Here is a 17,428-nt window from a genome sequence, read left to right as displayed (position 1 = left end):
CTTACCTCAGCTGATCCGGTGCAAATGCTTCACTTGTGTTTGTCCTGTGTCATATAATTGAGAGTTCAACAATCTGTTTTTCTGCTTGTTTTTCCCCTGCTTGTTTTATTGAATTACTTGACGACTAAAGCAGGGGCCACTGACTTCCAAAGGAAATGGCCTTTATGGATTATATCCGCTCCATAAGACGCCGGGTGGTAAAATAGTAGAACATCCCCGCAGTCCGGCGAGGAGACTCGAGCTCGGGTCTGTTTTATGCAAATGGTAATGGATGTTTCTGGGTGACTGAGCAGAGAAGACCCCGTTGAGATGTTATCCGTGAAGTGTGTCATGTTCTGTGTGTATTTTCGACTGCGACACCGTGAATGGAGGCCGAGCCCGAGGGTCTTATGGGGCGTAATAAAGAAAAGAGGCTGTCAACCATAACACATCTTCTTTGACCGCCTGCCTGGGTCATTCAGGTCGAGGAGGCAACATCTCTTTTAATTTGTGTCTCCACACCATGGTTTAATAAAGCTAAAGGGCTTCTTTTGTGCTCTCCACATGAGGACCCATTGAATACCCATGCTCTCCTCTCTAAATTGACTGCACTTACAATACTGCTTCATGTTCTCCTTCTTTTTTAATTTCCCCCTTTCTGTCCCTCCTTTGCTGTACTCCCCCATCATCTGTCTTGCCATTGTTATCAGTGTCTGCACTGAGACGACCACCTCCCCTCACTCCCTCGCCTCATGACTTATGTCTGAGTGCTTGAAATCTCCTTAGGAACCGCCTCTGTAAAAACATAACCGCTTTATCTCTCTCTGCACAACTCTCTCTCCTCTAACCATCTTCCCCTTCCTCTCTGCCCTTCGGGTTTCAAAGCTCGCTCTTTTAAACTCCTGTGAAACTCATCCAGCATCCCTTAGCCACCCATCCCGATCCAGTCACCATAACCAAATCCACTTTAGCACAGCCACAAACTGATCCCAAACTCTGAGAGCGGTGGCGCGGGAGAGGAGTGGAGGGCGACCGAAGGAGGAGGAGTGGGGAAAGAAGAGGGCAATGAAATGTCATGCTTGTGGGTACGAGTGAGCCATCTTCACCGAGCCCTCCTAAATAAACCATCCGTCCTTTAATGTCTCAAATCTCCTTTCCCGTCTAACCCAGGAGGGAGATGCATTAAAATGTAGGAGCAAGAAGACAAGACGTGATTTGTTGTGATGGGATGAGAGCTCGAGCAAGAACAGGAGGAGAACAGGAATGCGAGATAAACGCAATGAGGTAAAGCTTTGACGCGAGCGAAGGCAGATTGGAGAGAATAGATGCAGATAGAGGCGGAGAGACGAAGACACAAGGAGTGAGAGAAGGAAAGATAGAGACGTATATGGCTGAGCTGGCAGCCTCCTTCTCTGATTAACATGCTTCTCAGACACGGTGAGAGGGATCAAACTTGCACACAGCCAGGCCTGGGAGTTATGCTTGCAATGCAATGAAAGTGTGTGTGTGTGTGTGTGTATGTGTGTGTATGTTTATTCCTGTTTGCTTTTTTTGAGTTTGCATCCTTCTCTCAGCACTCATACAGGAACATGTCTTTGTTCGCAGCTGGCTTGTGTGCACAGTTGTCAACTGGCGACGTCTGTTGATTGACACCGCAGTGTGTGTGCGTGTGTGTGTGTCTTTACACCGCATGAGATGTGACATTCACACAGCAGGAAAGGGAACCCGGAGTTACCGTAGTGCACGGACCCATATTGAAATTTATTCAAGTGGAATTTATCAGACTGAACTGGATGAGCAGGTGGCTGATTTGTGGCGAGAGAAGATGGGAAGGGGAAATGAGACATGGCGGGCAGGAGAACGATGCATGTGTGAGTCCAGACCGAGAGGCTGATGATATCCCGAGGTTGAGCTTGCACATGCACCGCTGCTGCGAAGGGCGCATGTGCACCTGAGCGCCAGTGTGAAATCAAAGGCTGGGGACTTGGAGGTACACTTTTCTATCTTTACCGGGGTAAAGCTCTGCTCTGTCAGCCTTCTGCTGGAAGAAGATACTGTGCCGCGTGTCCCTGTCTCTGTAAGGAAAGAGAAAATTGCTTTTAGATACTGTATTTGATGGGGGCGTTCACAGCGGAGACCTTGACAAGGTGATTTTCCTGCTAAATATAGCATTCTAAATAAAAAAAATCTGGACACAGCCGAAGGAATATTACTTCTAAATGTTAGCGCTTGTGGCTTATATAGCTATTCTGCGCAGTTGATTATTTCATCATTAACTGGATTATCTTGAAACCAAGCAGTGGCTTTTTTCTGGTAGACGTTCATGCACTATGTTTAGAGAGAAGCTAGAGGGGCCCAAGGTAAACACCATTAGCATACAGAGATGTTGTTTAGCCACAAATGTGCATAGACCTCCATATTCCTTCTCCTATATATTTCTTTCCTAACAGCTCAGTGATAAAACATGCTGTCCCTTCTCCCTTTACTACACTGTATTTTACACAAGTATCTGTGTAACATACAGTCTGATTTATTGAAGGAAAACTTTATTCATTTATCCACTTTCTCAGAGAACTAAATCAATACTCCTTTCTGTTAAATGGCAGACAGCAGCTGGTTTGTTTTAAGGGGCTTTTGTTTGACTGGTCAGTCACTTTCTTGTGTCTCCGCTGGTTGGACAACAAGACTCCACTCCGCTACTGCTCACAGCCAAGTAATAGTCTTATTTTGTTTTAATTTACTCCATATTCAGGATGTAATTCGTGTCCTCAGATTGTTTTTCTCTATACCAAAAGTGTACATTAGAACTGAGTAGCACAGTTCATTTTTCAGTGCCCTCCACTTTTCCTCCACATGTTCTATATTTGCCCGCCACCCAACCCCGTGCCCCCCTCTGACAGTCACTTGTTGCTATTACAGTAAATCCCCATCTCCCTCTGATTCAAAAGCAAAAAGGCCAAACAGACTCTGGATGGGAACATATCACCCTATTGAGTTACCTCTGAGTGTTTATACAGGATAATACACGTCCTTTGGGGCATTTTAACCAAATAATCACATCAAAAGGGGTGCTGTCATGCTGCAGAACCTCTTATTGCCATTAGCAAGGTTTCTGTATTATTTATAACCATGCTGGAGATTATCGTCCTGTGTGTTTTCCTTTACTGACTTTATGGAACCTCCAGCCAGTGATGGATGGAGTTGCTTTTAGCCTCCCGTCAGTCTCAGAGTGTGTTTTCTTTTCCGTTTTTTACTGCGTCTAGCTGGGATCCTCCTACACGGATGGTTTGAGTGTGATTTATGGCCTCGGCCCCTGATCCCTGCCCTGCTAATGATGGTTGTAAACTAGTGGGGAGCCAAAGGTCAGGCCTATCTCTGCTGTTGTGATGTGACACGATGTTTCTCCTTGTTTTATGCCTCACTGTTTTGATAACCAACACAGTCAGGAATGTTGAGAGAGGGATGTTGAAACATAGAAGATGAAACAAGTAACACGGAGGGTAGAAAAAAAGGAAGATTTATCTTCATCCTTCTTGTTGGAGAGTCTTCCTGAAATATATACCTATAATTAACCTGCAGTCTCATGTAGACAATGCCAGACAGTGCTGGAAATTCTTTGTTCTCCTCCTTCTAGATTGCAACTACAACTATTCCTTCTCCGCAGCTGTAATTTACAGGACTGTGAAGGTTAATGACAGTCACACAACTCCGGGGAGAGCTCCAGTAATGCTCAAAGATATCCATTCATCAACAATAAGTATTACATTACTGCTCCATCATCCAGCGCTCTTTCATCGGTCTACTTCTCACCTATTAATGGGAGCACGTCCACATCTGAGAGAATGAGTCAAAGATTATCTTATTCCAGCGCCAGCCTTTAAATCCCCTGAAATTATATATCCATTAGACACATGGTGTAAGAAAGATACTGTACCAACCGAAGCAGTAGTCAGGTATCACAGACACATCCTTATGGTTTGACTCAGACTAAAAGAGGAGTGCTATAGAAATGTTTTGTCCTACTGCACATACTGTGCATATTTCTCAGCTCATAAATCTGTGCCGCTTCTTGGTGCATGGGAAAATCAGGGTTCTGTGCTAAAAGGTCACTCTTCATCTTTCATTTACTGTTCACCCCCCTCCCTCCCCACCACCACCACCACCGCCACCACCTCTTTTCTCTCTGGTCTTTTCCCTTTCGGCCGCCTCTCTCTCTTTAAATATGTGTGATGTTGTTGAGGCTCCGGGATTTCATGGTGATGCAAATTTCTTGTAAACAGACCCCGGGTCACTCGAGTCCCAAGCAAAGGGATGAAATCGTGTGGGTGTGTGTGCCTTTTGCTGTGGCGGAGGGAATTCCTGCAGTCTTTCTACATTAGGCCAGAGAGGGAAGAGATAGAGAGAGGGAAGACTGTGGTTTTGCTTAAGTGCAGGCACAATGCCCAGAGAAAATGTGTGTCTTTTCTGCTCTGTTGTGTACGAGTGCGCGCGCGTGTGACTTGTTAAGTATATAATGCATGTGCCTATTTGCATTCGCTGTATGTGTGTGAGTTAAGTGGGAGGATAACTGCCTGGGTTCTGCAGAGTGGATTTAACGTGGTTTTCAGGACAGCACAAACAAAAAAATTGATATAGATCCCAGTGCACGAACAATCCAATGCAACTTAAAGTTAAAATATCGCTACGGAAAACAACATTGTTAATGTCAGAGCACATTAATGTAATCTGTTATTTCCACTTTTGTTAATAATAATTAGAAATATTTAATTTAACATTTTCAATCTAAGCCTTTTAACAAGAGCTGGCGCCAGACTATGTGGTACATAGGTTTATATGAGTTAGGCATGCCGGAGGGGCATTGTGTTTATCGACAAGCTTCAATCAAGTCTGATATTAACCAAAAAAAAAAGAAGATCTGACGACTTCTCAAATTTGCAGTGCCATTTGAAACTGTGAATCCATTCTAATGATTTCCGTTAGACTTGAAAGGAGGGATACCCCCAGATTCTGTGCATAATGGATGATTTACATCCTGTGCCAATATTCAGTGTGAAAGTAAGAAGTGGCTTGCCTTTTCTGTAGAAAAGCTGGAAGGAAGGATATAGAGATCCGGGTGGTAGCTGGGCACGGAGCATGTTTGACTTTTATGGAGCAACTATAAAGTTACGCACCTACTGTATGTGTGCCACGTCTGGCGGTAGGTTGGATCCATACATTTATAAGACCCAAGATCTTGTTTTATTGGTGATGTGGCTTCAGGACATGCGGTTATAATCAGCAACAGCACTGGGGTTCATGACCTCTGTGGTACTGTACTTCCACGGACAAAGACACTAATGAGAACGTGTTTCCTGTGGCAGCGTCTATAAGTTTATAACAATAGTTGTGATTGTGATTTTGTTGAGTTGCGGGAAGTTATGGCTCATTCACTTAATTGTGCTTTTAATGCACTCAGCTGTTGACTTTATAAGGTTGAGCTTCCCAGGCTACAGAGATCGGTATAACAGTGTGTCATCAGCATAGTATTTATACTAAGTCCCCTGTGTTTCTGGATTGTGTTACTTACAGTCAACATGTGCTGTCTGAACTTCAATGGTCAAAGCAGTAACCCCTCCAGCCAGTTTCCCACATATAAACAGACACAGAAAAATATCATCAGTTTAGATAAGTTGAAAATCAGACAAGTGCGGAGCCAGGAGGTTCTTCCCACTAGTCTAATCTTGGCTCAGGGCGAAGATAAATTTGGCAATGCTTCTCCTCTCTTCTGTGTCTTTGTCTTTCAGTCTTTCTCATTCCGGGCATTCTTTGGCTTCACTGTCTATATTTCCGGTGCAGCTCCCCCTCTCCATTTGAATGCCTCACTTGTCTCTCTTTCACCTCTGTTTCTCTTCATCACTCCCTTTGGTCCATTATTTTTGTCATTTTCATTGTCCTGCCTTGTCCTCCCCCTGTTCTCCCACCTCAATTTTTTTTATAGCGCCCGTGTGCATTTCCACCTTTGCATTAAACCCTCCTCCCTCCCGGCCTTCGTTCTTTACTCCCTTTCCTCCTCTTGTCCCTGCCTCACACAGCATCTTATGCTATTGCTCACTGAAGGAGATCCAAATATCATCAGGCCATCACCTGTTATTGATTCTACACACTCCATAAAGCAGCCTCTCCTCTCTCACTAATATGACAATTAGGCCACTCTGTCGGAAATCTATGATGTGTCTTTAAATCCACATAAAGAAAATAGAACGATCATAAAATCTTCTACGGTTTACTTAATATCTTTTCCAGCTCCTGAAGGTCATCTCATCGGAGATCACCCTTGTGCCTGCGGCAAAGTGGTATTTCGCTGAACGTTAATTCTCTCCTTAAAAGTTATCAAGTGTTTTAAGGATCGGGCTCAGCCTTTTGGTAGCCGAGTGTGTCTCCCTTACAATAACAAAGGTTATTTAACTGTGAAAGCCTTCAGGTTATTGCTGTCCGGTTTTCTGCAGAGCTTTATTTCCACAGAGATTTATTGGAAACTGCAAATTGAATTGAATCAAAACAAGGCTCTGGTAATACTTTATCATCCACTACTGCCACTCGAGCTTCTACTACTTATACAACTTTCGAAACAAAGGTCAAACAATGCGTTAGAGAGGATTTCAAACAGGCTTAGCTCTCTTTTGGAGAATGTCCCTGCCAGGATCTTGTATGTAATAATGCACTGACCAACAAACAGCCAAGAGCAACTGCACTTTTAACCTGATTCAAACTATTCAATCAACCACTTGGGAGCATAAGGAGCTGTAAATCCAAGATGGAAATGTGTTTGTATTGCATTAGTATTCCATTATTATTCCAAAAATGACAGAAATCCAAACTTGATATGCTTCAAACAGCTTTTTGGAGCACTCTGTTTTTATACAGCGTATTCAGAACATTGTGTTTTTCAATTGCAGTTTTCGACACACTGCAGAGTCCTAGTGCACAACTTTGTGCAACAGCCAACCACCCAACACTTTGCAAGACTGTGGTAGAGAGAGATGGCATAAAAAAAGTCCATATTTCTAGTTGGAAGGAGAAGCTGTTTTTACTGTCACTATGAAAGACTTTGGATATCAAGAGGTTCTTGGGTATGTGCAAATATCTCAGTTCCAGAAGGTGGTTGGCTGTGTTTGCACGTTCAAACACATCCACCACCGGTGAAAAACTTGCTGCATGTGCAAGGGGAATATTAGTGGAATATTTATTTTTGATTAGCCGTGAACGCAGCCTAGTAAGAATAAAACCGACGAAACCCGGGAGACTTGCATGTAAACATAGCGGTGGTTATTTACCCACCCCGCAGGTACAGAACAATGTTAACATTCGATTAGGGCTGTGTCCGTCATGATCTTTCCGTTTAAAACAGCCGCCTGCTGCAGTTTGAGACACGGCTCACGAGAGCAACGAAGGCGTTTAAGGCTGCAGTACAATGAGTTTTAAGATGCTAAATGACTCCGCCGAGGGGAGTTATCACACAGTGCATCACATGACGCAAGTATGAGATACATGAGATGCATGCAGGATCTGCAAATGAAAGAGCAAACATTACATTATTTGGTGAACACAAAAGTAGAATGTGCTTTATGAAAAAGATTTAAGTAGAAGTAGATTATGTTTAAATTCATTCTTCCTTTGCTTTTTGAAGCTGACTGAGTGGTGTGAAAAGGGATTATGTTCTATTCTGTTCTATTCTATTCTCTACATCCACCCTGTTAAATATTTCAATCACAAATAACCCAACCACCAGCACCACCGCCACCGCTGTGTCCCTATTAATGATGCACAATTTCATTACCATTTTCTCTGCATCTGGGACATGCATAATCTTGGCTTCCTTTCAACCCTTAGTCCAATTTTTAAGTAAGTATACCTCCAGGCTGGGTAACGGAACCACATAGAGTGTGTACACATCATCAGGACTGGGTTTAAGGCACAGCTAAGTGTGAAAACAACTGCATAACGAGACGGTGAACGGGAGAAGGTAGAAAGGCGGAGGTGAGGAAAAGACGAGAGCCATGGCAACCGTAATAAGTGACAAAAGCATTTCAGAGCATATTAGCATTTTCATTTGATGATGAGGCGATCTATTTGCATGCAAAGTACCCAGACCCCAGCAATAAAGTGTCACTGTCTATAACCAACATCCAGTTCAACATTGCAGACATTCCTCACGTGTATTTATTTATTTATGCCATCAAACCACCTTTAAGTCTCTGTTCTTAAGGCCCATTTAGGGTACTGCGGGACATAGACGCCATAACCTACGCACGTAACCTACGCCCGTCAGGTTAATTTTTGTTGCTACTTCCTATTTCACTTTCAACTGAAACAATCGAGTCATACAAATGTTTGTATCTCCAAACCTCCTCAGCTAACCTTCCCTCGATGTGTTCCATCTTTATTGATCCAAAACAAAAAAATTCTAAATTTGCTGAGATGGAGAAGCAGCTGGAAATACTAAAGCGGAAATACGCTACTACCAAGCAGACCAATCACAGCTCTTGTGGTCTGTGTCGCCATGGCACGTAGTTACATTTCTGGGGAGGTGCACGTCAGCTATGGTTGGGTCTGCTTAGCGTCTGGGTATGCTCTGCGCTGTCGCTGAGGCTGAGCAAGTCCAGACTGGCCTCAGATCATTATATTATCAGTCTTCATTAGGGCTTCGCTTAAGACACTAGACATCATTGATTGCCTCTTGATTTGTTATCTAAGCTGGCAACAGTGGTGCTCAGTCTGAGATCATCGACGAGGTGCAGGAAGCTATTACGACCTCAACCCCACCCACCTCATTGTCACCTTTTTTGGCTGCTAAATGATGTCTTAATGACTTTGATTTAGAAATTACCTGCTCACCTTAAATCTGATTTATCTGAGACGAAGCGTGCCGTTGGTTTCAGGCGCCGTGTCTTAGTAACAAAACATTGTAGGAGTGGATGGGATGTTAAAGCTCAGACTGACAGTAAGTTATTCTTGACCAGTCATCGTCTGCATTTTTCCTCCACTGTCATCGCTCGCCATCTGTATTAACTTGGCATCCAAACAGGGCTTTTGGGATAGCTTCCAAAATTGAGCTCAGTCCTTGAATATGTTTGTCACCCCCCCGGTGAAAGAACTGACAATTTGCTACTTGCAGTATCGCTTTAAACATTTTTTATTTTTTTTTGTGAGTCCGTGGAGCCCACGCAGTGTGCCAACTTCAATATGACTTCACTGACATCTATTGCCATTTCAATTTCGAACACGGAGTGCTATAGCACCCTGGGGTTGAATATTTTGCATTAGTGTCTCCTCCAAATGGCAAAATGTATATGTGACTTGCAGTTTGCCTCGTCCAATGATAACGGCATTCTACTGTACAGCTTGTACCATGCAGCGATGCCTCTGAATGGACTCGGCTGTAGCCATTTGTCATAATTACAGAGATGCTTTGGCTCAGAACCATTTGCGCGTCCACACACATGCGTACAGTGCATTCACAATGCTCAACACACACACACGACTGGCATATCTACTTATTCTGGTGTCCCGTGAAACTGTATAGCCCAGGGTGTCTAATTATACTAATCGAATGCGTACCGCCTGACATTTATTCATACATTATTAATAGCAGAAACAATAGGATCTCTGATTGGATATCCTGACTTCTCATCTTCTCTCTCTTCTTTCTTACATATCTCTCACTCCATCTCCCCCCCTCCCTCTCTCGCCTTACCCTATGACCTCCTTTCTTCTCTGTGTGACGCGTCCACCCTTCACCTCCTGTAATGTTGCTTGTGGGTGAGTAATTAGCTTGCCTCCCACTTTTATTCTGATGCCAGAGCTGGGAATTTGAGAAATGTCCCATAAAGATGATGTGTCCTGATAAGGTTATGTCTGGGACTCCATTAAAGAGATGGGCTGCACAATGGCTATTTGTTCTTTGGGGAAGGGAGGCAGCGCGTGAGGGAGAGAGACTGAAAATGACCGCAGGAAGGGCGCTCATTCCAGATTACAGACATATACGACGTTGTGTGTAGCCTCTCTCTATGGCCGCATTTTCTATATTACTAGCATCGGTACATTGCTGGTGTTCCCATACATTTTTATTTGTCTCAACAGTTTATTTATTACAATAACCTGAAAAACGGGACAAAACAAATAAAGTGTCGCAGTTGAAGGTCTCAAACCCATCTTGTTGATTTGTCCCAAACTGAAGAGGAGACGGAGAGACACAAACTAACGACTGACACAGAAAGGGCAAATGATACAGTCAGTGTTTCAGTTTGCGTTGTTGCACACATCTGTGACCACAGTAAAATGCTCAGACATTTTGCATCCAACCATAGCAAATATTCAAATTTGAGATGTTGCAATTGTGCTTGACTGTAAGAAATGTCTTTGCGCTTGTTGTTGTGGGGATGGAACGCCCTCTCCACTGGATTTTAAAAGCAAACCACTCATTGGGACAAGATAAGTGTGTGTGTGGCGTTATGGAGTTTTATAAATTACAGTGTGTTAGCGCAGTTTCTATGAAAACACAATCTCATGCCAGGCTAGCGCGGAGAGGGACAACATGATAGAAAATTACAGATGAGTCAGAGCTTATAAGACAATAACAACTTTCTAAAAGTGCCTGATGGAAGCAGACTGACTCACACGTCAGCACGGTTGGTGGCGAGATTGCAGTAACAGCACGCAGAGGTTGGGGCCGGCCCCTGGTGCATTCTGAGGTTTGTGGCTCAAGTCGATAGCGATCCGGAGAGCTTTTCCCCCGCGAAGCTGAGTGCTGGACTCGTTTCCCAGATGGATTGTGTGGGGTAACTTCATTTGGGTATCATTTGTATTTCCACTCTAGTCCTGCATGTGCCTCAGTACTTCCCAATGAAAAATACCGTCAGTTTAGCTCAGCCGGCAGAGAGGTGATTTGAGTCGCTGGAAAGCATTTAATTTAAGTAAACCACTTCTCTCCTTCTCTCTTTCATATCCTGGATAACACTTGATGTCTGGAGCGTTATTGAATCTTTCACTCACTCCGTGCCTAGAGAGAAAGAGAGAAAGAGATTGTGTTCCTCTCATGTATAGCACATATCTTGCCCTGTGCCTTGCCCGAGATGTCACCCCCTCTGCTCCTCCGGTGTCTCTTCCTCGTAGCTTTTAGATGTGTCATAATGGTGTGGCGTTTGATGTGGCGATGCCAAAGTGATCTGGCCGCATTCAGAGATGACCAGACACTTCTCCCCCAGCGAATGACTTAATCCCTCACTCCGAGCGGCTATTTATCTCCCCTCAGATCAGGGCAAAGAGGCAGAGATGCTGTGGGAATGCAAAGATAGAGAGCTCCAGTCAAGAAAACCAGCCTGCCACTTAGTCAGTAGGTGATTGACTGAGTGAATGTGTCTCATTATTCTCTCCTTTCTTTTTTTTTATTTTTCCACAGACTCCACAGTTGTGTTGCTATGGCAGCCGTGGTCCCTCCCTCCTTCTTCCTGCTGTGCTGGCTGCTCCGAACGGCGAGCCCAGCATTCCCAGAGGAACCAGGGCCCCTCAACTTCATCCCCACTGAAGGTAATGACCTCCTGGCTTTCTCACCCTATAGACTCCAACTCCCTCGCGTGCTTTTCACCGAGGCCCTGACGTGTGAAGTGCTGGGTCGCAGCCAAACACGCATGGTGATGAATTGCGGGGAAGGGTATAGAGGAGGCCTAGGGTCATGGTGTGGGCTGTGGAGGTCAGACAAGCTCTCACACGAAGGGTGTTGACTGGTGTCCAGGCCAGGAGGTGCGGGGGTCGCACTCAGGAATGAGACCAGAGCGTAGGAAGGGGCTCTCGCCTTCATGACTTTCCCACACAAGAGCGCAAGACCCTCAAGAGACGCAGCTCGTCGAACACTCAGACCTAGCGTCTCCACATCAGCTCAGTCTCCAGCTCAGACTCGACCTTGATTGATTGCTGTTCAATGATATCGACTGATGGTTTCCCAGCTAAGTCCAGACCCCTCTCCACCTATCAATACCAAACAGTGGAGTGTAGAGGGTGTCAGACTGCTGAGGGCAACGCCAGATTGGCAGCATCAGTCTCGTCCGCTGTGGTTTACAGCAGGTATGAGTTACAGCAGAATTTCATCTGGGTGACAAGACAAAGATAGGGAAAAATATGCAGGTGGAGGACAGAAAACATTTCAGATGGTCTCAGTGCGGCCAGGGAATGCAAATACTATAGTGAGATATCACAGAATACAGGATTGGAATAAAGAAGAAGCAGACAACTAAGGTGCAAAACGAATAGAAAAAAGTTGACTCTAGGGTGGAATATAAAGAAGTAGAGATAGCAGAGAACTGATATCAGATGAAAACACTCACTTCAGGTCAATGTCAGAGACATATCTGTACAGCCATACTTGTTTTCCACAGCAGTCCATCTTATTGATAAATAGCTGTTATTTCTGCTTCCATCTTCATTCTCATTATTCTCTGTATTTTTGCACATCTGTGACACAACAAGGTCAAAAGTCATGGAAGATTTTCTCTGCCTTAATGTTTTGTCTTCCTCAATATACAGAACAGCTTGTCCTCTGAAACACCGAACATCCTGCTAACCCTTTTTTGATGTTTCTGTCTGCCCCTTTGAATTATTGGAGCCAGCGGGCTGAATTGCCAGACTTGTCAACCTAAAGCAGCATATGAAAGAACAATTCATCAAAAAATGTTTCTCTCTTTCAAATTCGAATGCGTCTCCACTTCGCCTTGAACACGTTTCACTGCCGCTGAACTGTCAAAGCAAACTCAACGTAAAAAACTGCTTTTATGCCTGTATGTATTTCATCATATATGGCTCTCAGTTTGAGATCAGCAATTGTGTCTCTTTGTCTCTCGCTCACCGACAGTGGTGAGAAGATACCCGGTGTTTCTGGGCCGGCCGCACAGAACATGGATGAGACAAGAGCCTCTGCACATCCAGAGGATCCTCCAAGTCAATCGGACGCTCTACATCGGAGCCAGGTACAACATGTGCCAACACACACGCACACACACATACAGCACATACTTACTAAGTACATATCCACAATTCAATTAAAGCCATGAGCTTAGAGAAATCTGGGACACATGTCTTTGATTGCTCGCACTGCGTATACATACAGCTTTAATATCTGCTGGAAGGTCTGTTGTTGCTTCATTTGTTGCCAAGCTGCATTACTCACTTTCATTGGACATTATTTTAGGAATTGCAGCGTCTGAGCGAATGCTAATGTTAGCATCCATCTCAGAGGAACTGTGTGCGAGTGCAGCTGAAGCTAAAGTACACCCAGATGTAGCATTAACACAAAAACAAGGCCAATAGTTTTTCTCCCATGAAAAACTGCGCCAGGTTTTGCAGCTTGTGGGACCTGCTTGGACCATAAGCCCATCCTTAATATAATGCGTCTCTTAAGTTTTGAGAGCCCGTTGGGCTGCTGCAATCGGTGACTTGACTGAGACAGTCAAAGGCGTCAGGAGGATGCTTTTTATAGGATTTGTCACGTCAGAAAAAAATGTAAACAGCAAAGAAGCGCATGAGACCTTATTTCCCACTCGACCTGCTGCTTCAATCTTCAGCACTGTAGAGGTATAGGAACTTGTGATTAGAACAAAACTTTTTTAATACTGTATGTGGATCTATGGCCTCCATCAAGGCATCTATCAGCGCTTTCCAGAGCTTCACTGCCAGTGCTCCTTTCTTCTAAAATGTGTCTGTTGTATAATTCTCAACAACTCACAGCCTTTGTGGGTTAGATATCGCACAGTTTGCACCGTCAAAACGAATTTAGCTGGGAGCAAAAACACGAGCAAGATTAGCTTACAAGTGGTCATCCTGTTGACACTTGGTTACATGACTCCCAGTCAGGTTTTAGCACTTTATTATTATTTTTTTTTATTATTTTAATCACTTTCACAAATTATTACTCTTTGAAAAACAACCTTGAATTATTAGAAATTGGATAATTTATTCTAAAATCTTAAAATATACTTCAAAAATACTTTAATAAGAACACCATTGCCCTAACAGAAACAACAAAACTCAGCAGAATTAATGGAAATGTCAGTCAAGCGCAGTATGTACAGTATATATCTTTGAAACAACCTACGTGTACATTGGTGAACCATCAGTGTGCAGCATTAAATGTCAAACCTTACAGGTTGAGACAGGGTTATAAATGTTTTATTTGCTGGCCACATGTTTTGTAAAGGGTCAGGGAGCGAGTTTTTGTAACAAATCTGGGAGATCCATCAGTCGGCTGATATGTCAAGTCGGTGAGTTCTAAGGTGGTCTGTATGTGATGCTGGTCCCCATATGTCTGTCACTCCGGTGAATGCGCTGATCCTGGACAGACAGTAGCCCTGGTGGTCAGGACGGCCAGACAAGAACTGTCTACTCAGCTACACTGCCTCGCATTGTAAAGCTGCGTCTGCTGCTCCCCCGAGTCGCTCAGGAGCCGACCTGAAACAGACTGAGTTAACAAAAAACATGCCCCCTCAAGATTTACTGCCCGTGTTGTCCAAAAATTAATTTAGCTTGAAACATGCTAAAAAAAGAGGGACACAGTTAGTCTCCACATATGGTGCTGGTTATTTGCTGCAGTGGAAGCCTGGAAGAAGATTGAAGTGGTTTCCAATAAGAGACGCCACTGTGGTCCAGGAAATGACCCAGTCCCTGGCCTCCAGCTGGTCTAACCGTACCACTGAGACCTGGTAGTAAATATATCAAAACATGTAACATGGTTCTAGCCATTCTGTCTGCACTGAGAGAGTCTATAACATGCACAAGCCTGATAATAAAACAGCTTACAGACAACTAGAGCTACTGTAGTACTATAGGCTGGCTTTAAAATATAACCAGAGTCATGAAACCCTTTAAAAAACTTCAATTTACCGCTGCAGAAATGTTTTATCGAATAGGGGAAGTAATCTGATATGAATGTCTCAGCCAGCCAGATGATAATGAAATAGTAGAGAGACAGGCAGGACAGTACGAGACACGAGATACAAAGAAAGAGAGTATATTTCTATATTTCTTGTAAGTGGCTAATAGTGTTTGTGGCTTCCTGACAGAAAATGATCAGTATAGAAATACGAAGATCCATGTGTAAATGTATGCATGAGCCAGTGACAAGGCAGCAGGGAGACAGAGTTTTAAAATGTACAATGTAAGTACCTGTGGTGGCAGGTACGTCTGCCAAAAGCTCCTACAGAGTGCGCGGCCTGATAAGGCGCCTCACTCATCCCCAAATCCTGTCACCATTAGCATAGCTGCTCCTCAGACAGCAAGCACAGCTAAATCCCTGCCCTGAGCACCTGCTGAGAGCAGCTACCTCTCTCTCTGTCCTCTTCCCATCTTTGCTAAATGAAAGTAAACTCTGTATTTGGCTGGTGCCAGGTGGAGTAAGCGCCTTGCTGTGTTAAGCCCCATTTCATTGCTGTTAAGATGAGCAGCTGTGGATCCTGGGATCTTCAGCCCTCAGTCACATCCAAGGGGCTAATCCACCCAAATATAAACCAATTGGAGAGTGTTTACCGATTGACAATATGATGGAGGGAGTGAGGTCCGCCATCTAATAACTATTCCAACTGTAAGAGGGTTTTTAGCCCTAACTCTGTGTGCTCTGTAATGTTTGGTATTAACCAGAGATGGAAGGTGTGCTGACGTGCTGCCAGGTTGGCGGGTATTCAGTTTATTAGCCCACAGACGCTAACCTCGGAGGTCAACAGGGGTCAGGCTGCAGCCACGGTCAGGTCAGATGCCTCATGGCAGACAGACAGCGAGAGGTCTACCGGGGCTGGCAGGGAAAGTTTAGCATGCAGACGACAAGTGTGTGCGAGGAGGGACACAGACACACGTGAGGACACCCGCATGGACACGCACCACAAGCTCCGGTCCCACACTGCAAGATAAAGTGTACATTTTAAAACATCTAGGTTTGTAGCTCACCCTGGACAAGTCGCCAGTCTATCGCAGGGCTAACACAAAGAGGCAGTCAACCATGCACGCTCACATGCACACCTACGCCCCAATTTAGAATCGGCAATTAACCTAATGAGCATGTCTTTTGAGTGTGGGAGGAAGCCCACGCAGACACAGGGAGAACATGAAAACTCCACACAGAAAGGCCCCAGCTGGCCAATGGGTTCAGACCCTGAACCTTCTTGCTGTGAGGCATCATTGCTAACTACCACACCGCCGTGCCTCCAAAGAATCAAAGCTAATCGTTTTTTCTTATCAACTATCGCCTCATCATTTCAGCTCTGTACTTACAAAACCTAAAAATTATTCCTGTTTTGTTTTTTGTCTTTCTAGCAGCTACTTTCTGTTAAATTCTGTTGCATTGTACAAAAAACAGTGCAGTATGTTTATGTTAAAATGTGTAGCTTATAAGCATTAAATCAGTAAATACAGCTATGTAGATAGCTGTATTTACTGATTTAATGCTGTGGTCCTAGCATTAATTTATTTTTCTACTTTTTCTTTAAATTTTTTTGACATTATTTGTTGTTAAAGTTGCAGACTCAAGCATACAGGCGTAGTTTTCAAATGTCCCGTAAGTCTTAATGCCTGAAGAGTGTCTTCGACCAAACGTTGCTCTCTCTATGATCTCAGTGATATTCCAACCAATCTTCTCAACCGCACAGACTGACTTGTAGGTTTATTCTGTGATCTCTGCAGACATCCAGGAACATGCAAACTCTCTCTCACACACTGAGCCACTCTCCCTCACTCAGCAGCGGAGTCAGGGCGACTACGTGGTCAGTTCAAATCTTCCATTTTAGTTTCATCCACTTCTCCTGGATTTGCAGGCTCAGAAAGGCTCAGCGCCGCTCACACTAAACCACAATGCAGCAGCTTTCGGGAAGCAGAGTTGGACAACTGAAAAGAAATATGGGAAAACTTGGAGGCTTAAGAGGTCTTGACCTTGATTCTGCTGTTGCATGGCAGGCCGAAAGGAGAGGGTTCATGAGCTGGTCAAGTAAGAAATTCAGGAAACATTGACAGTTACTCTTCAGCCTGTGTTGACTTTGCATTAACCAGGTCGAAGGGGTCGGAGGCATTTATGAAATATGAACTCAGGCACGCGCTTATTATACACACAAGGTCAGAAAAAGAAAACAGCACACAACACTCGATGTGTAGCTTTAGGATAAAATATGAGCCGGTGAGTTCAAGGCTTCATAAATAACCTGAGACATAAGGAATGATGAAATCTTTATGTAGTATGCATGTTGGTCATGTTTTAAAATTTTCAACTCACCCTCAATCCTAAACTTATGTGATGTACGCCCTAAAATACACATTTAAACAAACGAAAACATACAAGCCACAGGATTTGCATTGTTCAAATAGAGAAAGAAAGAGAAGCAGCAGCGTGAATAATTCCCCCTCCTCTGCACCATCAGAGGCAACAAGGCTGGCTGTCAGCCGC

The 17,428-nt window shown here is 44.1% G+C and overlaps 1 protein-coding gene across 1 annotated transcript in view; it reads left to right on the top strand.

The window, feature by feature from the left end:
• Positions 1 to 17,428, top strand: part of sema6bb (sema domain, transmembrane domain (TM), and cytoplasmic domain, (semaphorin) 6Bb) — a 105,395-nt gene that overhangs the window by 25,167 nt on the left and 62,800 nt on the right. The window contains exons 2-3 of the mRNA XM_084548675.1: positions 11,417 to 11,544; positions 12,863 to 12,977. Of these exons, the coding sequence (XP_084404801.1) occupies positions 11,436 to 11,544; positions 12,863 to 12,977 (224 nt within the window). The 5' untranslated portion in view covers positions 11,417 to 11,435. The remainder of the gene's footprint in view (positions 1 to 11,416; positions 11,545 to 12,862; positions 12,978 to 17,428) is intronic.

Source organism: Chelon labrosus (genome assembly GCF_963514085.1).
Source record: "Chelon labrosus genome assembly, chromosome: 7".
NCBI lineage: Eukaryota > Metazoa > Chordata > Actinopteri > Mugiliformes > Mugilidae > Chelon > Chelon labrosus.
Note: the sequence above shows the minus strand (reverse complement) of the source record. Positions and strands in the feature narration are given on the sequence as shown.